Source organism: Hippocampus zosterae, chromosome 2 (assembly GCF_025434085.1).
Source record: "Hippocampus zosterae strain Florida chromosome 2, ASM2543408v3, whole genome shotgun sequence".
NCBI classification, from domain to species: domain Eukaryota; kingdom Metazoa; phylum Chordata; class Actinopteri; order Syngnathiformes; family Syngnathidae; genus Hippocampus; species Hippocampus zosterae.
In genome coordinates this window covers 41,113,068-41,133,305 of record NC_067452.1, presented here as the reverse complement: position 1 = coordinate 41,133,305, position 20,238 = coordinate 41,113,068, and the positions used below count along the sequence as shown (strand labels likewise).

Genomic DNA, 20,238 nt, shown 5'->3' with positions numbered 1-20,238 from the left:
TTTCAAAACAGCGGCAGCTGTAACAAAGCGCTTAACAAAACAGTTAACATAAAGTTAAAATAAACACAACACATGTTGTAAATCCACGCAGACCATTCAAATATAGAAATGCTTACAACTCAAAAACTTCTTCAAATACATCGTGAAGATTCGAAAAAGTGTCAGAATGTCATAAAAGAAAATTCTCCCCCAGAATATCATATATTAAATCAGGAAAAGGAGCATTTTATATTTAATGTAATGGCGACGGAATAGCTCCCAGAATGCTTTGCGGCACTAAGATGAACTTGGTGTTGAAACCGTCAGACGTGGCTGGAACACAAAAAGCAGTGTGCGTCGTTTCTTCACTTAAAATTGTTTTTTTAAGGAAGATAAAAATTAATGGAGAAACGGAGGTACTCCGGTACAGAGATACAGAATCAGAATCATCTTTATTGGCCAAGTATGTAGAACACACAAGGAATTTGTCTCCGGTATAACGCACTTCTCACAAACAAGTCTTGAACTCAACATGGGAGCAGTCATAGAGGACATTGGGTGTTGCAGAAGTCCCCCGCCTTGAAGAGCTTCAGGACGTTGACCAGCGGAAACATGACGACGGAGCCCACCAGCGAGCCGGCTTGCGCTGCCGCGCCACACCAAACGAGGGCGCTGTGACTTCGGTCACGCAGGATGACTCCTACCATCACTTTGACGTAAGACAGAGTTCCAGTGAAGAGGAGCCACGAGAGGACCTGGCGGAGGGCAAATAGACGGCATTCCACTTGGGACAGTAGAAAATAATGAGAATAATAATAATAATGAGCTCTAGGCACGGACAATTTTCCATAAAGAGCCGACTGTAAGAAGCAATCATCGCTCAAGCTGTGAGCACAATCGCTCAACTGTTTGGTTCAGAAGCTGGACTTTGGCATTTCCTGGATAAAGGTGCCCACAGATGTCAGGTCTCGCCGCGTTGATGCAACGTGCGTGCGTGTCACTCACAATGACGACCTCTCCCGCCACGGAGCCCTGAAGTAGAGGACAGGGACTCATGGCGGCCATGGCCATGTTGTAGCTGCCAAAGGCCGTCCCCAACAGCGCCAGCGCACCCAGAAACACCACAGACCTGAAAGCACAATCCGGTCAGGAGTTCTCAGCGGGCATGATTCCAACAATCACAATGTGACTCAAGTGGAGCCTTCTCCTTTTTTTTTTCGGTTTAGTTTTTGCCGCAAGTGGCTCTCCTTCTTCTTACGCAAAGAGGCCCGAGTGCTCCGACGGTACCTGTTTTGGAAGAACATGGCAACGGTGCAAGCGAGCGGATTGGCCATCGAAGCCAGAGCGGCCGAGAGGTGATAGGCCAGGTTGCCGTAGGGCATGCAGGAGTACGTCTGCACGGAGGGGAGCGCGCCGTTGGTGGCGCCGTTGACCCACACCACCAGGAAGTAGATGAAGGTCAGCCGGTATCGGGAGTCGGCGCCCCCCTCGTCCCGCCGTTTCAAATCGATCTCCGCCGCCGGGTCGTCCGGGCCGGAGCCCGGCGAGCCCCCCGTCGGGTTCTCGTCGGAGTCCGGGCGAAGCCTGCAGAGCGCGACGAAAGCGGCCAGACTCACGCACATCATGGCCGTCAGGAAGAAGAAGAACACCTCCGTGGAGAAGTTGGGGGGGAGATATTCGGTCTGGAGGAAGCCGTCGTGGGCGCCGCTGTGATTTCCCGCCGGCCCCTGCGTAGCGTTGACGCACTTGGCCGCGCCCACGCCTTGGGCCAGGGCGACCACTCCGGGAAGGAAGCCGCTCAGCCCCTCGCCGACGTAGTAGCTGGCGACGTAGGCGGCCGGCAGCGCCGTCATGAAAGGCAGGAAGGTGACGGAGGAGGTGCAGTCCACCAGCGAGAGGAAGAAGGTGATGACGAAGAAGGCCACGCTGCGCCGCGCGCCCGCCACCCACGCTGGTGCGGTCCCAGAACAAGGTGAGCAGGACGCAGGACAGGACGCCCACGCAGAGGACGGCCAGGATGACGGGGCGCTCCTTCAGGCGCCCCGGCGCCGCTTTGTGCGCCAGCGCGATGAGCAGAGGCCCCAGGTTGGCCGTCTGGATGAGCACGGTCAGGTAGGAGGGCAGCTCCCAGCCTTCGGGGAGGGCGTTGACCAGCAGCGGAAGCTCCACCCACAGGCCGTTGACCGCCACCCAGGAGCCCAGGCCCAAGGCGCAGGCCAGCAGGTGGACCCGCAGCGCCATGACAAACCGCCCGGCCGCCCGCCGCGCGATATTCCACCTCGGTGAGTCCGTTTGACGTCGATTTCAGCGCACGGCAATCGTGGGTGGGTCTCCAAAATACTCCCACCTCGCCTCTGCCGTCCCCTGCGGGCCTCAGAGACGGAGCGGTGTCATCCCGCAAAGGACGCGAGAGAGTGAGGAAGTGCTTTGCTCGGGAACACGTGGCTCCCGGGGTCAGGGGTCAGAGTCCAGTCCGGCTGTGAGCGCCGCGTAACGGAGCTCTCTCATAATTAGGTCAAGTCTGACACGTTGGCTGCGTCCTTATTGGTCTCCAGGCACTCTAACGACGTCATCTTTTTGAGAAGGTACTTTTCAAATGGTTGTTGACTTTTCCTCTCCGTGTTTGAACCTTGAAAAAGCCCGTGAATTCGGAGATTCGAAGAGTTGACAACGCTGCGGCCACTTTAGAGATCCGTGTTGTCCACCGCGAGTGTGTGCACGTCATGTTGAGAAAAATGCAAGCGTGACGGTAAAAAGTCCCACTTGACACTCGGGAGCAGGCGGACTGACAATGTGCCCCTCCGGGGGCTGGTTAGCGGCTAACCGTGAGCTAGTCTGCGTGTCGAGTGCCTCTGGGTGAGGCTTCGAGCGTGCGTCACTTGTTTTTTATGCCCGATGTGGAAGCCTGCAGTTTCACCCACGAGATAGACGGCTTAACTGGTGATTTTTTTTCCAGGAAGTAGTCACTTCTTCTTTATCTTCTCAGCCGTCTTCATTTTCATTGCGCTCCGAAAGGGGGGGGGGGGGTCTCCCCACTTGGACTCTTATTGACATTGTAAGTAGCACGGCCACCTTATGTATGCATAAGATGGATAGATGCAAATTTTATTTATACTGTGTAGTACACAGTGTGTACAGTTTTCTGAAACATTAATTTTGTGCATGCAACACTTTTTTTTTCTTCTCTACCCCCCCCCCCCCCCACCCACCCAATTTTGCTGCTGTAGACTGAAAATTTCCCCAATGTGGGATAAGTGAAGGTTTTCTTATCTTATGTCATCGGTAGCTCTGATAAGAGCTTCGCCCATTTCATGGGTCAGCTCACGAATAATACACAAGACAAAATGTGTAGTACGTATTGTAAACTTGTTAAACTATTGATTATTTTCATTTGATATTATTTTGTGTTACAGTTCCCTAGGTTATATTTCGTTTAATAATTGCTTCAACAAGTTTATGTTGCTATTGTCTGATTGGCTGAAGGAAACCAGGAAGTGTTTGAGTTACCGGAAGAAGGCGTGTTCTCGTTCGTTCGGAGATGCAGACGTTGGAAAAAAAAAAAAAGCTGCCTTGAAAGGATCCCATCTCTCCTTTTGCCCTTTCTTAAAGTAGAGATCAATCTTGTTACCGAAATTATTTTCAAACCCTTTTTTTTTAGGGGAAGGCGGTGAATCATTGTCATTCACTGCTTAGTGTCAACATGCTATTATTCGCATAAATACCTTCTGGCTAGATTTCATGTCCAGTACTATTTGCTAACTCAACGCTTAAAAAACTCACTGCTATTACTTTTAGTTCCGTTACCCAAATGAGTAAAACGCGACCCACACAAAATATGTGGGTCATGTTTTGGTATGCTTAATTTGGCGAAAGCTAATATTTTCCCGGATTGATTGAAAATATGTGCACAGGTATGTACATAGTCAGGCAGCAGGGGGCAGTATAGGAAGGGCGTCGTGCCAGCCGCGCGTGCTCGTTTTCAAGACGAGCTGCCGTAAAGTGTTACTGGTGTCGCCATTCGGCATAATCCGTCCAACGAGCAGTCACCCACGTCCCGTGCAAATCATTTCTCCTGCATTTACAAGACCCTCATCTGTCCTCAGGCCTGTATCAAAAACAATGACACGCCCACCCAACCCCCCCAAAACGAAGTTCCCTGACATAGGCCTGTCCACATTTTGTGTGTGTGTGAAAGATCATATAAAGATTTGAAAAAAAAAAAAGAAGTTTCAAATGAATATTTCTAGTCACAACAATCAAATGGCACCAAACTGACGGAATGTTCAGGGCCGGTCGACATTGACGAATATGATTCGGCGCGCAAAATATCTCCCCGACTCATTTCTGTTACAAGAAGGCGACGCACAAAGAGGGACACTTCATAAGATTATTTATGCTATTGTACAATCTGCTATTTTCCACAAATGATCAAAAAGAAAGAAACAAACAAAAACCAGCCCAAAATGGGGGATGTACAGTTTTCCCAACGATCACAACCAATGATCACTTCGGCATTGGGAGAAGAGGAAAAAAATCGGCCGCGATGACGCGTGTGGATAATGAACCAAATGTGTCTGCAACCGTCGTACGCTGGAGCTCGACGGCGTCGCGTGTTCTCTCGACCGATGGAACGCGGGGACGCAACGGCGGCGAGTGAGCCGAGGCGGGGGGGGGGGGGGGGGGGGACAAGATGGAGACGGACAAAGCTCAGTTGGTATAGATCTGGCCCTCGGGTGGCTGAGGCAGCTTCATGTTCTCCTTGCAGGTCATGAGCCGCCGCAGTTCCAGCAGCACCGTGCGGATACTGTACGAGTTCTGCCACTTGGCCAACGCCGTCACCGCGTGCATGTCCACCTGCGAAAATGGCACCGGACGCAAAGGCCGAGGCCAAAGCCGAGAGCTCGTTAGCCGACGAGGTTCCTATTTGTGGTTGTTGATGAGAATGTAGAAGAAGAGCCGACCGCTTCCAAGGAATAAAGCCGCAATTTAAAAAAAAAAAAAAAAACAACAATTTGAACAGAACCAAAAAGGGGTTCATCCATTACAAAGAACAATGAGACATTCTCGGCGCAGTGGCGCTAAATGTTCAGCATTTGTCGGCGTACTTGACGGAGCCAAAAGAGGGCGGGGCTAATTGCCGGCCCCGCCACGCGAACGGGCGAGAGAGAGACGGAAAAAGGCTACGTACCACGCCGTTGGAGGTGTTCACGCCGTTCAGGTTGATCTTGGTCACAAATCTGACAAAGGGCGGCGACTCCGGGTAACCCGGCCCGCATTCCACCTTCAGGTTGTACATCCTGTTTTCGTAGCTCGTCTGCGGAAGAGGTCGCTGGGTGAGCGCGTGTCCGAGAGCGACGCAAAACCCTTTCAACAAAGCGCCGGTCCAAAAAGACAAAGGCCGCACTCAATCTCACAACACTTTTGTCATGTTTAGCATCTTGCTCAAGGGCACTTTGCCATGTGGCGATGACCGGGGATCGAACCGCCAACCTGGGCGTTGGGAAACGACCTCTCTACTGCCGCCAATGACAAGAAAAATGAAAATAAAAGAACAAGAAGGCTGTTAAAAAAAAAAAAAAACGACACTAACACGACATTTTACGTTTGTAAAACTAAATGCATACCGCAAATGAGCTTTTGTCTTTTTTTTTTAATCGTGCACTCAACAAGCATTCTGTTATATCACAAAAAAAAACCCCTCAAATGAAAACTAAATCTAAACTGAACCAAGGCACGTTTGAAACAAATAGCAACACATAACAGTTGAAAAAGGGCATGAAAAAGGTGGCTGGCACTTACTCGAGGGGGGCCGAGGATGACTCCTCGCCACCTGGTTAAGGTCATGTCCTCGTCATCTTCCAGACCCCAGCTGACAGTGCCGTCCCCCACGCCTTTCTGTCCTTCCTCCAGCTCTTCGAGGAGCCGGAAATTGCGAGGAACTTTCACTCCTGTGTGCATACAAAAACAAGGGAGGTGGCAAAAGTGCTCGCGGGCCGTGCAGAAGTCTGAGTACAGAGTACCCCCCCCCAAAAAAAAGACCGCTAAAAGTAGAAGGAATTCTGAATTGACAAAGTTCCTCAGACATTGGGGGTGAGGGGGGGAGATAATGGCCTGATTGGTTTGAGTGTGGTTTGGCTTTGTCAGCTACCCAGGGAGCCCGTTCTCTGATTGGCTGACCTCTTTCGGAGGCGTGGTCACGGTCATGGTGATTGTTTGAAATGCGACCGACCGAGAGAAGTTGCCACAAAAGTTCAGACCGTTTTTGAAGTCCAAAAGGACAAGTCTTGTCCGCGGTGCGGCGGCCGGGGAGTGTCGAAAGCTCTGGCCGGAAATTACGAGCTGGGGGTGCGTGGTCTTGCCACCAACTTTCGCCTCTTCTCGCGCACTGAAGGAGCCAGACCCGGCGGGATCTCTTGGCGGACGAGCTCGCTCGATTTGTGGCTTCAAAACGCCAGCAAAGACGAAACGGAGCTTTTCCGACACACCTGGCGTCACGATCGAGTGTCGTGAATGAAGCCGAGCATCTGCCGCATCATTTGGCCTCTGCGGTGAGCTGCGACGGGGCGGCTCGCATGCAAATTGCCGAGCGGCGGAAAGCGAAAGCACACCTGCCGCCCCCCCCCCCACTCTCCCTTTCGTGTCTCCGACAATTCCGTCTGATCTTCACCAAGTCAGCAAGCAAAATGCTGAGCGGCGAGGGTCGCGACTCGAACGCCGATTAGCCAAAGAGCATTTACTCCGAGTGGCTAACAGGCGTCGCTCCAGGATTCGCGGCTACGAAAAAAAAAACGCTACTTCCGATACATACGCGCGCTAGTCGTCCGTTGTTCGGCGAGACCAAACCCGATCCGACTAAATCTGCTGGTCGCCACTTGCAAGATTGAAATGGCGCGTAGCCTAATGAGCTAATGCTCTTTGCTTTCAATTCATTCTCGCCGGCGGCTCCGGCGTCGTAAACAAGCTTGTTTCTTGGCATTCGGCCGAGGGCGAACCGCGACCCGCGACTCGTACGGGAGAAAAACACCGAACGGCTCTGATAATTGTTCGCTGTTAAAGTCGGCGGGATGGCATTGTTCCGTGACGGGCTCTTTACCTGATCCGGCGGCGAGCGCCATGTTGATGGTGCACGACGGGAGCGCGCACGTCGCCAAAACCGTTGTTCGCGTCGCGGGCGCGCGCGCGCGTGCGTCACCCCTCCTTGAGTCAAGAGTCGGAAGCGACTTCCTCTCATATCGGGCCGCTCCAAAACAGAACACTCGAGTCTGGATGGAGGGTAGATTTCTTTCATGCAAAACTGACTTTATGCTATACTGGGAAACAAAAGTACTATTTGTGTTCTACAAATATAAGGAGAAAAAAAACACTAAACAAACCTTCGTTCGAAATGTAATAATAATTCTCGCTAAGTTCCATATCCACAAATCCAGATGGAATCATTCAAAACCTCTTTTCTTCATTTTTGAGGGAGTACCTGAGCTCTATTATGGATTCCAAAAACAAAAAAGCTGTCAAGACTCTGGCTATATGCTCCTTATTTGACATTTTTGTCTAAAAATCCCCTAGCTTCCTTCTTTTTTTGTTTAAACGTTTGTAATGTGTATGTATTGGTAGCACGTTCGTTTTGTTTTCCGTTTGCTAAGTATTGTATTCTGACTTGTTCAATAAAGATTTTTTTTAAAAAGGAGGTGTGTTCTCCTTCATCCGTTTTTTCTCTTTCTCCTTTTTAATAAACTGCGTTAAAGGATTCCATCTCTCCATCTGTCATTCGTAAAGAAGAGCCATCTGTGGTGTAATTGTGTACAGCATGACGATAGAGTCGCGGGGTGACTACGTCATGAGTGTGCGCCGAGAGCGGGAGACGAGAGAGTGATTAGAGAGAGGATACACGTTTCGGAAAAGCTCAATAAAGTTACCCACGTTAACACGACAGCTGGACTCACGTGTGCCTGACTTGATAACACGACACCATCCACTGAAAAACAAGCAACCCGTCAACTTACACGAAGACTTACATGGTGCCCTAAAACGAAGCGAGTCGTGTACTTTGGAGTCCAACAAAAAACATTCGTGTGAGGTACGCGCGCGTGACGTCACTTCAATCTTTTCACGATCCATTGAAGTTGCCGCAGTCTTTCTCATTCAACATAAGCTGCTTTCACCCAATATGAAGTGATTTGATGGATTTCTGTTGAAATGTCAGCTTTTTGGTGAGATTATAAAAGGAAGCCGGCAACCCGGTGATCCGGTGCTTAGCGGGCCACAGAGGCACACTTTGGACGTGGGCTTTGAAGGTTGGATAGTGTTGCCAACGATGATCAAGAAAGAATCCGAGTGCTCAACTTTTATTGGCTTGACTTATAAATAAGAGTTTCATACATTATACACATTGTACATCTCCCCCATGGAAGACAACAAAGAGGCATCAAGGTACAGTATGTTAGTGTGATATCGAAAACTTGCCTTGTCGTCCAGAAAGGGCAAAACGCTCACTCAAGTCAGGGAGCCGATGAGGCAAGTCCATATGCAAGCAACTCAACATCCACCATTTGAGCCAAACTTGTCAAAGCGGACCACCGGCCGGCCGACCGACTGACTCACTTCCTGGCACGAATTCAGCGAGAGCGCCCGATTGCGGACGAAAATGCGATTCACGCGATGCACAATCGCTAACATTTACACAAAAGAACACACACTGCTTTTGTGTTGAAGCAAACACCCAAATCTGCCGCAAGATCCCCGAACAAAAGTGAGCTCCATCCATTGACACCCAAAGTCGCTTCTCGCGATACACAATCGACGGTGGGAAGAGCTTCCCAAGCGTCGCGCTCGACACTTCAGGAAAAGAAAGCAAGGCCCTTTGACCAATTGCAACCGGTTAAGACATGAAGTGACACTGCATAGTCGTTTTTTGCGGCACGAGGCGCCTTGACGGGACCGATGATGGAAAAAAAGCCTCCCGCCGGCGGCTCCGCAACAAAAATCGCATCCGTCACCGAAGCCCTTCGGACGTCTCGAAGGTACAGTGGTGCCTTGAGATACGAGCAACCCGACTTGACTTGGGAGTTTTTTGGGCCGTTATTGGGAAAGATGGCCGCGAACGCCATTCGACTCGCGCGTCACGACGACGAGCGAACAAGTGGTCGACATCATTCACAAAAGGCATGAATTCTTTCTCCTCACTACGATCACCATCTTAAAAAAGCCCATTTCTTTGTCGTTTAAGTCGTGGACGGCGCGGCCTCGGTGGCGCCACCCAAAGGAGCAAACTGAAATCACCACGCGCACAAACGGTTGTTCTTGACATTCTTTGATTTTGTCATCGCTCTACTTTTATACAATACAACATTCAACAGTGCTAGTTTTCCTTATTCAATACAGTTTTCATGTCCTTTCCACATGATTTGAGATGCCAATCTCACAAGGCACCGTCGTACGAGACACGTGGGTGGGATGGAAAGCGCTCCCAACGCCGTACAAAACACGCCGACTCCCGTCTAGCGTCAGACAAAGAAAAGTTTGGAAAAAAGAGCCCAGATATGAAGAACGTGAGCCGTGTGAGAGGTTCTCTGGAGGCGGAAAAAAAACAACAACTAAAAAGTGACCGGACACACCCGGGCCACTCCATTAGGTACATTCGGATGTGACGTGACTCAAAGGCTGGACTCATTCTCGCGCGAAATGTGTCTATTCTGTTATTTAAGTGTAAGACACAAGGTTTAATATAATGCACTCGATGACGACATCCGCTTCGGAAGCAACGTTTTTTTTTTTTTTTTTAAATGGAAGGAGGACGCGTTTGAGAAGAACTCGGAATCCTCTTGAAAAAAGGAAAATGTGCAAGAGTTAAAGCGTATGGCATCTGAAAAAAATGTTAGTTTGTCTCACGGAGAGAGGCAAGACGGGCTCGGGGTGGGGCAAGGGGGGGTTGAGGGGGGGGTCGTCTGAGGTAGGGTGAAGCTGGCCTCCGCGGCGTTAATTGGTTTTATGAGCCCATTTGAGATCGTCGGCCCTGGGCTTCTCTCCCGTGACTCCCTGGATGAGATCCTCCAGGTTCCTCCAGAAGCCCATCTTCTCCAGGGGGTAGTTGAGCCAACCTGCAACAAAAAACATTAATAATAATAATAATCAAGCCTGCGCCAAGACTCTCGGGCGGCGGCAAACCTGTGGTGATGCAGAAGTAGGTCTCGTGCGGCGAGACGTGGTGGACGCGGTGGTGCTTTCGGGGCAGGATGACGTGGCAGTCCTGGAGGAAGACCACCCAGCGGGGGAGACCGAAGTAGGTGTGCGACCACTTGTGAATCTGGTTGGTGAGGGTCACGAAGATGCCCAGCGCAAACAGGTAGCAGTACCACGGGTACAGATGGTAGATCTCGCCTGCCGTCGACAGGGGGGGGGGGGGGGGGGGATCAAATATGGTCATGGGGAGGGAGCATTTGTGTCACGTGTGGAGGTTGGATGGAAGGAGGAACTCGTAGTTTGGAGGCAAGACAACCGAGTTGGCCAACGCGGTGCGAGGGACTCACCGGGGGAGAGGGTGAGGAAGTTGAAGGCCATGTTGGCCAGCGGGACGAGAGTCAACATGCAGTTGTCGCCGTTGGTCTCGATGAAGTCGTGACGGGTGATGGCCGTGGGGTCAATGTGGTGTTCTCTAAAGGGTCGGATAAAGGCCTGCATGCAGTAGGATGACAGGACGCGTGCACGCACACTGTCATTACAGGAAGGGGGGGAAAAAAAAAAAAGAGCGCAACGTCGTTGAGGTCACCTTTCCGAAGACGGGGAGATCCACCGATCCCCACGTGTCGGCCGCCCAGTGAACAAGGCCCGAGGCAAAGTCTGCGGTGAGGATCCCCGCCGCTACACGTTCGAGCACACCATCGGAAGAGTCATTTCAGAGCACGTCGCGGACGAATAGCCCTCGATCGCTACTTACCGATAGCCAACAGGATGTGCCACGAATGCCCCAGGTGGAAATTGGCCAGGAGGTGAAGGAAATTGAAGGCCATGAGAGAGAAGCAGAGGAGGACACTAATCCACTCTTGGCATCTTTTGCCTGCAAGAACGGTGGCCGAATGAACGGCAGCTTCGGGAGAGCATTTTTCAAAGGCGCAAATGCCCGCAGATACGAAGAAAGTCGGTTCCAAAAGTGTGCCCGTTATTCGCTATCCGTTTCCATTGAGCTGGAGGACATCATAGCAAAGTGATGTAGTTGTTCCATTTCATCTTTTAAATGGACAACGAGTGGAATAATAGAGCTTTAACCTGTTCACTGCCACTTTGGGGTCAAAGTAAACATCAAACAAAGCGATTCCACTCGTTGTAATAATAATAATAATAATATAATATTTTTATTTTATTAAAATAAAAATATAATATAATATTTTTATTTTATTATTATTAATAATAATAATAATAATAATAAAGATTAATATAATATTTTTATTTCCATCCATCCATTTTCCAAACCGCTTAATCCTCACTAGGGTCGCGGGGGGTGCTGGAGCCTATCCCAGCCGTCTCCGGGCAGTAGGCGGGGGACACCCTGAATCGGTTGCCAGCCAATCGCAGGGCACACTGAAACGAACAACCATGCGCACTCACACTCACACTCACACCTAGGGACAATTTAGTGTGTTCAATCAGCCTGCTACGCATGTTTTTGGAATGTGGGAGGAAACCGGAGCACCCGGAGAAAACCCACGCAGGCCCGGGGAGAACATGCAAACTCCACACAGGGAGGCCGGAGCTGGAATCGAACCCGGTACCTCTGCACCGTGAAGCCGACGCGCTAACCACTGGACTACCGGGCCGCCCATATTTTTATTTTAAAAATAAAAATATATAATATTTTTATTTTATTATTATTATTATTACAACGAGTGGAATCGCTTTGTTTGATGTTTACTTTGATTTGATATAATAATAATAATAATAAAATAAAAATATTATATTATATTTTTATTTTAATAAAATAAAAATATATTATTATTATTATTATTATTATTATTATTATTATTATTACAACGAGTGGAATCGCTTTGTTTGATGTTTACTTTGACCCCAAAGTGGCAGTGAACAGGTTAAAGCTCTTTTTTTGTTTTTGTTTTTGAAGTTGAGTCTCTCATATACACTGTAGTGACCTTCTGACCTCAAACAGGCCACAGTAGGGCTACCTGACGTGACGTCATTTTATTCGAATCACCCTCCAAAGGTGAATAACCACGCGATGACGTCACTTTATGATGACATTGGTGATGCAACGTTGCTCCGTGGTGGTTACATGACTCTTGTTTGCAACTCTAAAACTGACAGGCAGCCAAACGGCGTGCAAGGGAATCGAACCCGTACAACGTGCTCGCATGCATTTCCAAATTGTGAAGAAAAAAAATACTCGCAAGACTGTAAAACGCCACGGTCTCGGATAAGTTCGTGGCCTTACTGCACTTTCACGGCTTTTGACGAAGGCGCTTATTTGTCCTTCGGGGAAGGTGAGGCGAACATTTGTGTCGCTGCTGCTGCTGCTTGAGGTTTCGAAATGCAAATCGTGAGCAACACAAGGAGTCCGACGCAAATTGAAGCGACTTCACGTGAGTGCGGTTGTGCAACGCGCACAGTGGCCCAAACGAGACTTGTCGACGAGAGTGGACCGATCAAGAAGCTACACGCTTACTTGGTCATTTAATTTGCGTTTCTCGAAGGAACTTGTAGACTCCGAAACTCCGGTCGAATACGCCCGACCCGGTTGGTATGTCACACGTCTGGGTGATGGTACCGGAGGAACAAGCCTAGCATTGTAGCGACGCGGGGTGACTCACCTGGCGAATATAAATTGGCCAGTTCTCGGGCGCCGGCGTGCTGCGGACCCCACCTCGCCGCTCCCCGGTCGGGTTCCTGTCGCTCGGGCTTTTGTGATTCCTCTCCGCGCCCGCTCCCGTCCACCATTCTCGCCATTTCTCCACTTTGGGCCCAACCCCTTCGGTTGAGTCTGTCTGCTCCTCGTCAGGAGCCAACGGAAACGGCAATTTCTCGGCCGACCGCGAGCATAACGTTGTGGACCAATCGGGTGCGAGAAAGCGAGGCCGGCAGCCAATTAGCTCGCGCAAAAGGTGTCGGCGTCCGACCAATGGCGTTGGCGAAAGAGAGAACCCATTTCCTGAGTTATGGCTGACCCCGCCCGACCTGTTTTAGGAAGCGACACGATGCCGTACCACCCGCTGTACGACAGATGGCGACAAAGCGTCATATACATCACGGCTCTTCATCCAACCTTTGGAAAATGACATTCACGTCAATATCATCGTTTTCATATCTCAGGCATTGTCCAATGAATACTTACATACGTCCTCCGAGGTTCACAGAGGACGCCTGTCACTTTGGAGAGATTGATTTCAAAATTCGACAATTACGGGAGAGTGCGTGTGAAACGAGCCGAACGCGATTGTCAAGGGGTCACATCAAAACTAAGATTATCACATAACGGCAAAAAAAAAATACTGAAGCAACTAAAACAATTGGGGAAGAAATAATTGACACAAAACATGCATTTCAACTCTATTTACATCCTGAGCGACGCAAAGAATGTTGGGAGCGCATCCGGTCTCCCAGCGACGCTACGATACAATTTGTGACATTTGGGGACGGGGGGGGGGGGGGGGGGTCTGTTATCATGATTTTTTTAACCCCCACCCTTTATTTACATTTGAGCGTCAAGATGATGTTTTCTACTTGATTTCTTACACCACGAGATGGCAGTCAATGCTCAGTTAAAACCTTCCGCCGGTTTTTAGACCGCCGAACTTGAGTTGCACAAGATCACCTCGCGATGAAGCGCATAACAAATCTGTCCATCCTCTGAACCGTTTTATCCCCACAAGGGTCGCGAGTGTGCTGGAGCTCAAACCAGCTGCCTCCTGGCAGTAGACGTATGTAAGATCACATTTATTAATCTCATAACAAGAACATTTGCAACATGTCACAGTAATCATGAATGCTGTAAATCAAGGGGTGGCCAACCCGCGGCTCGCGAGCCACATGCGGCTCTTTGGCTGGTTCGGGTATTCACACAACAAGCGTGGAAAACGCCTCGGTGGTGGCGATGCAAGGGGTGTGTGTGTGTGTGGGGGGGGGGTAGATTTGTGTGTTTGTGTCTGTAGCTTTCGTTCATGTTCGGGCCGTTCCAGCGGTCGCTCACGACTGGTTGGCCACCCCTGCTGTAAATAAACAAACAAGTTTTCCTTGTTCAAAAAAAGGACAAATGCTCATTTATATGCCTGTCGTTCTTTTGACAATGATACACAAACAAATAATTTCAGAGGTATACTGCCCTGGTGGGGGGAGAAATATGAGTGCAAAATCCCTGAAACTTTTTTTTGTTTAATATTGAGCCTATTTTAAATCTCTACAAATAAATGTGCGAAATGACAATATATGTACTTGGAATTCTTATAGAAGAAAACAAAATTCTCATTTTACTCAGTATCTGCAAAAAGCTAAAGCTGAGAAAACGACATCTTTGCAATATTTCTTTCCCCTTAGAGCCGGACATCATAATTATAAGATAAGATACGATAAGATAAGACAAGATAACCTTTATTTATTCGACACTGGGGAAATTTGCATTCTAGAGCAGCAAAATTGGGGGGCGGGGGGATAAAGTGTTTCATTGCACACAATAAATGTGTCAGAAAAGAACTGTACACAGTTCAATAGAAGTGTAATATAGAATAAAGCATTGGCAATATATTTGTAGAATAAATATAATAAATGAGCATAGTCATATATATATACTGTATGGAATTAGCCAATAACAACAACAACAACACAACATATAGTCAGACAAGAACCAAATAATAAGAACAATAATAAACAGGAATAAATCAGTCATCGCTGCCCGTGTTTTAGGGGGGGGGGTCTAAAGTGGATTCGTCTGCTGACGTCACAAGTACGTAAAGTGAAATTTTCCATGCTCGTCTTTAGAGGGCGTGATCGGACCAACTGTCAACAAGTGTGGCTTCTCTCGCGATTTGGGGATGGCGGCCAGTCAGTTATGTATCCTGTTTATTGTTTGTGTCAAGTGAGTGTTTGTGTCGTACTGGAGGCGTTCAAAAAAAAACAAACAAAACCAAAACAGTGCGCTGATAATGGCGCAAAGTTGGGGGTGACTGTCAAGTGTCCTCTTTAGTACGTCACACACCTGCCGAGCTAAGCCACGCCCCTCGGCTGCAATAAAACTTCTCCCCGTGACAGGAAGACCTGTCAATTCCTCCCAAATCCACGGCGAGCACGACTTGTCGGTTGCTCGCGTACCATAGAAGCGTTTGTGTGAGCAACGCCAAAAGAAGAAAAAGTAGAACAACAACAACAACAACAACGGCAGCAAGAGAAAGCGTCGCGCCACGCCAAGAATTTAGCGACGCGGGCGCCTCATCAGCCCCCGATGCTGGTGCAATCCGGCGGGTGTTAAGATCCATGGAAGTGGCCGGTTTCTACGACGAGGGCGGCTTTGCTATCCACGCGAGAGACGGCATTCTCAACCCCGGCGGGGGCGGCGGCTCGTACTGGAGGCTCGGCGACTCGATGACGGAGTTGGGTATCGAGGAGCGAGAGAGAGCGATCGACTTCAGCCTGTACTTGGACCCGTCCGCCGCCGCGCACTGCCCGCAGCTGGCGGCGGCGCCGCACTCGCACCCTCCGCAGGGCGACGTGTTCTCCGACTTCCTGGCCGAGAGCAAGCTGAGGAGAGCGGCCGCTTTCAAGAACCACACGCTGCTGGGCGAGCTGGAGGCGGCCCAGCGAGACCCCCGCGGAGCGCCCTACGGGCTGGCCTACGCCGACCTCCAGGAGACGCGCGTGGACAGCGTGCTCGCCTCCGACCTGGCCCGCTACCGAGCCGCGGCCAGAGACGACGGCAAGGAGGACGCCGCCGCCAAAATGGAGAACGGCTCGTCCGTCTTTGACATGCGCCCCTACCTGCCCTACCAGTCGACCGGGGGCAGCATGGGCAACATCTCCACGGCGTCCTCCACTTGCTCCAGCCCGCCCGGAACGCCCGCGCCGGCGGGTCAGGGCGGGTCGCCGAGGTCCCCGTCTCGCGGCGCCAAGCTCTCCGGCGGCAAGGCCAAGAAGCGCCTGGACAAGGACAGCGACGAGTACCGGCAGCGGCGCGAGAGGAACAACCTGGCCGTGCGCAAGAGCCGCGACAAAGCCAAAATGCGAAACTTGGAGACGCAGCACAAAGTTTTGGAACTGGCGGCGGAGAACGACCGTTTACAGAAGAGAGTGGAGCAGCTCTCCCGGGAGCTGGCCACCTTGCGCAACCTGCTCTCGGCTACCGGACAGTGTTAGACGCACACCCCCGGACACCCCCGGCCCGAGCTGCGACCCACAAACATTCGGAAGATGCGATTTGGGGCGTGGGGGGTCGCCCGGGGGTGGCCGTACGGACCACTTTTCAAGGACACTTTGCATTGGGACTGAAGAAGTGGCTTGCGCCGATTGCGCAATCACTCGGCATTCTTCGTTTTTTTTTCTTCTAACCTTTTTTTTTCTTTGATGTTTTTTGGACACCTCGTCGAACTGCGTGTATGCGGTATTTGTGTGCAGGTTCGAGCCGACGCGTGAGTCCATTTGGACGCGAAATTGGAGCAGCCGCCTCGGTTGTCAGACGAAGAGTTTGCGCTGCAGTGAAATGATGCAACTCTTCGTAATAGCACGAGCGACGGATGAAATCGGTGGAATTATGTAATATCGACGGAGGTGAAATGCATTCGTTGTACTTGATACTTGACGGAATTAAAATCATTTCTACTTTGGTCTAAACAATTTCACTTGGCACGTCTTTTTTTTTTTTTTTTTTTTTTTTGCGACGGGATCATGTGGACTGCAGTGAGCGCTCATGGCTGCCGCATTTTTTTTAAAACTGTGAAAAACACAAGCACCGTTTCTCATTCATGATGGGGGGGGAGAAAAAAAAACCCAAAATGGACGCAGCGGTGATCTGCACAACCGCATTGTCATGCTTTGTTATGATTTATGTTGCCACCAATAAATTTGCATACAGTGACACATTCGTCTTGGCTGAATAGCTCGTGCAACATTTTTGTGGCCCGGCCGCTATTTGATCCAAAACAGTTTCTCGCAGAGAACCAGCTAAAAGAGTGAGTTGCCCTGACGTTCTTTGCAGATCGTGGCCTATGTGATAGTGCTGAGTGCAGCACATACCCCCCACCCCCTCCTAAAAAAAAGAAGTCGGCAGGCAGTGCAGAAATGTTGGCTTTATCTGCAGTGCACGGCTCTGTCAATAGTCTGCTGGGTCCACTGGCCCGCAGACAGGGGTGGGGGGGTGGGTTCAAGGTTGCGGGGGAAATTAATCAGCAACTAACCTCCTCACACCAGCTCAGGTCACGCTTCGGCCGCACGTTAAGCGAAGGCCTCATTCCCGTATCCCTTGCCAACTTGTCGAGCGCGGAGCAAACACCTGAGAAAAGATGGCGCCCGCCGCTCCCGTCGCGAGTGCCGCCGGTGAGGACAAAGAGTTGTCCGTGGGTCTTAAAACTGCGGGGATAGCAAACAAATGAGTTGGCCGAAGCGCGTAGGTTGAAATCGGGGCTTCGGCCTTCCCGCGTGGAGTTTGCGTGTTCGTCCCCTGTGCCGGCGTGGCAAGATTCTCAGTTTTATCTCAGAATTCTGTCACGTTATGAGGTGGCGGTGGTGGTGGACCCAGGCAAGGGGGAGGAGCAGGGTGTACTTGAAGAAGTGTATTGATAAAACACAGAGTAGCAAACAAAAATAGCAACCGAAGCTAAAACAGAACCATGACTGAAACAAAGCTGACAGCAGCAAAGAGCAAAAAAAAAAAAAAAAAAAATGAGCCCACAACGAGCACTCGGGCTGGGAGTCCTTTGAAAGCACAAATGACCTAAAGACCAACAGGTGTGCAGCTGCAGGGGGAGCCCTACAGTGCCACCTGCTGGTCACAAACGCAATCAGGACAAATTCTCACATTATAACGTCCACATTTTCACTTTATAGTCATTCAAGTAGAACTCCGACTTTCAAGCAACAATGTTTTCAAAAGTTGCCGGACGAGTACGAGCGAGTCATTGGGTTGCTGTGCTTGATTGTCTTTGCACGAGTGAGGACAAAATGGACCTTCAGGTGGACTTTGAGAATGAAACTCGTAATTTGGCGGTGGAGTTTCGCCAAAGGCCTCCCGCACGGCAACAAGACGAGCTGCCGCGGGCGAGCCTGGTAAAGCTCGGAGAGAAGATGAAGGTGGGACGTGGGAAGGCGATCCGTGTCAATTCCGGGTGGGGGGCCGTCGACGACTTCAAACCCAGCCGAGAGGAAAAACCACCTCTGCTCGTTTTTCAGGAGCGGCCGCTTTCAGCACCGCAACGGCACCGCGACGGGACTCTTGAAATCAATCACCCACTGCTTGTTTCTTCATGTATCGCAAAGAGATTTTCACTCTCGGCGTGGAGCAGCTCTGAGTTATTGGGCAACATGTTCCCCACCCACATTTGAAGAAGCAAATGTTAGCCTGCGTGCGCCGCGTTAGGACAAAGGCTGCGAGCAACATCACGAAACGCTCGCCCCAATGCGGAAACCGTTCAACAAATAAGGGCGGCAAATGACATCATTAAAAAAAAAAAATCAACAGACATGAGTTACGTTGTGTGTCGTTTAATCTTCATTTCCTTCCATGTACTGTCGGCCCTGGTGATTTACGACTTTGCGGGCGATTGATGATTTTTATCTTTACAACCGCTGTCGGGTGGCAGTGAACTCAACTGCAGTCAACTCACTTCACAAAAAAGTTGCACTTTGGCAAAGGGTGCACAATTCTTCTTCTTCTTAAAAAAAAAAATCATCATCTGACATTTAATGTCAAACTAAACATCAAACAAAGACAATGACGCAATTGTGTGTTGAAAACGACTGGGAAGGTTTGCTTGGTTTAACACTACCAATTATGCAAAACGCCATCGCCAACAAATGGCATCAACAGTCACGGCGTTCTCGCCCTTTCAGCAACGCCTATCTGGACACAAATGGCGCAGCAACACCTGTAGACAAACAATATAACAACACACCCATCTATTTCTGTGCCGTCTGAAAAACGGTAAATATGACTGCAACTGGACGACGAGTAGTAACCAATTCCTCCATGCAAATATGTGTCCATATGACACGATATATCGTATGTCTATCTTGCAGCCAGGCGCTAAGAAGCGCTAACCCGAAGGAGCCGCACAAATTGATCAAGGTGTACAAACTGTTTTTTTTTTACATTTTACTGAACATTTGTTGTTTTCCTAATAATTTTTAGTCCGCTGCCGCTTTGATACATTTCTTCCTCAGAAATAAAATTTGCAAAAAGAAAAGAAATTAGCATCTCATTTTCCCCCTGTCAAAGCTATTTTCTTTCTCAAAATTTGGAGTAGATCTCGCAATAGAAAAATGTTGTGTGACTGAACGTGCCCGAAAAGTCTTCATGTCACCGCGTACGGTGAAGACGGACGGACGAGTTCAATTGCGGAGTCGTGTTGTTAATAGAGCCGTCTACTATGGCACACTGAGATGAAAGCGGTTTTGAGAAATTCAATTCCGATGAAGAAATACACCAAAGCAATGGAGAAAAACGGTGTAAAAAAAATAAACCCAAAACAAAACCCAAACAAATTGGGACTTGTTTTTGGGTGAGGATGGGACGGATTAATGGTATTTCCATTCATTTCAATGGGCAACGACGATTTGAGATGTGCACCTATAAATAGCTCCACGTATAAATAGCACAAAGGGAGAATTGGATCATTTTGCAGTGCGCTGAATATTTTTCCAGAGCGCTAGACAGCAGAGATTGCATTTCCCTTAAGGGATTATAAAATGTATCATAGGTCAAAATGGAGCCTTGCACTTATTTCTGTGGATATGTTTTGATGAATAACATGTATTGATTGTCTGCACTTGATTATGGCAAGACAATCATTCGGGTCGGGCCCAGCAAAGTGAACAATGGCTTGCAATTAAAGCACGCTTTTAAAAGCACACATTGTCACGCTCTGAGTGCTTGGCGCCATTTCAAACATTTCAAGAATGTCTTTTTTTTTCTCTCTCCCCCCCCACCCCTCATGCAATGACCCCCCACTCGTGTTCCCTCGGATCCCCAAGCTATCTTTTCCTTGCTTCTTGCTCAAATGCTGACAGGAGAGGGGGAAATTCCCACACAGGATGACCTCCTCGCTTCAAAGTTTAGCCCGG

General features: G+C 49.5%; 3 protein-coding genes across 5 annotated transcripts; 1 reads left to right on the top strand and 2 right to left on the bottom strand.

Moving 5' to 3' along the window:
- Positions 1 to 485: 485 nt before the first annotated feature.
- On the bottom strand, positions 486 to 2,220 carry slc52a3 (solute carrier family 52 member 3). The gene is given in 4 exon segments (XM_052055254.1): positions 486 to 734; positions 985 to 1,108; positions 1,267 to 1,925; positions 1,927 to 2,220. Coding segments are annotated over 4 exon segments (1,290 nt in total). The 3' UTR covers positions 486 to 521.
- A 2,132-nt stretch (positions 2,221 to 4,352) lies between these two features.
- Positions 4,353 to 13,028, bottom strand: LOC127593833 (ubiquitin-conjugating enzyme E2 variant 1-like). Of its 3 annotated transcripts, XM_052055540.1 has the most exons (8): positions 12,792 to 13,003; positions 10,910 to 11,029; positions 10,742 to 10,833; positions 10,503 to 10,647; positions 10,141 to 10,353; positions 5,779 to 5,927; positions 5,168 to 5,293; positions 4,353 to 4,833 (listed from the first exon to the last, which is right to left on the bottom strand). In XM_052055540.1, exons 1-8 carry the CDS (start codon positions 12,925 to 12,927, stop codon positions 4,687 to 4,689), a joined length of 1,128 nt encoding a protein of 375 aa, XP_051911500.1. In that variant the 5' UTR covers positions 12,928 to 13,003; the 3' UTR covers positions 4,353 to 4,686. The 3 variants fall into 3 exon arrangements, with proteins under 3 accessions (XP_051911500.1, XP_051911490.1, XP_051911480.1); XM_052055520.1 differs by lacking the exons at positions 4,353 to 4,833; positions 5,168 to 5,293; positions 5,779 to 5,927 and adding an exon at positions 9,669 to 10,073 and having other exon boundaries at positions 12,792 to 13,028; XM_052055530.1 differs by lacking the exons at positions 10,141 to 10,353; positions 10,503 to 10,647; positions 10,742 to 10,833; positions 10,910 to 11,029; positions 12,792 to 13,003 and adding an exon at positions 7,073 to 7,225.
- A 2,122-nt stretch (positions 13,029 to 15,150) lies between these two features.
- Positions 15,151 to 16,797, top strand: cebpb (CCAAT enhancer binding protein beta). The gene has a single exon (XM_052055476.1). It carries the CDS (start codon positions 15,445 to 15,447, stop codon positions 16,318 to 16,320), a length of 876 nt encoding a protein of 291 aa, XP_051911436.1. The 5' UTR covers positions 15,151 to 15,444; the 3' UTR covers positions 16,321 to 16,797.
- The last annotated feature ends 3,441 nt before the right edge of the window (positions 16,798 to 20,238 follow it).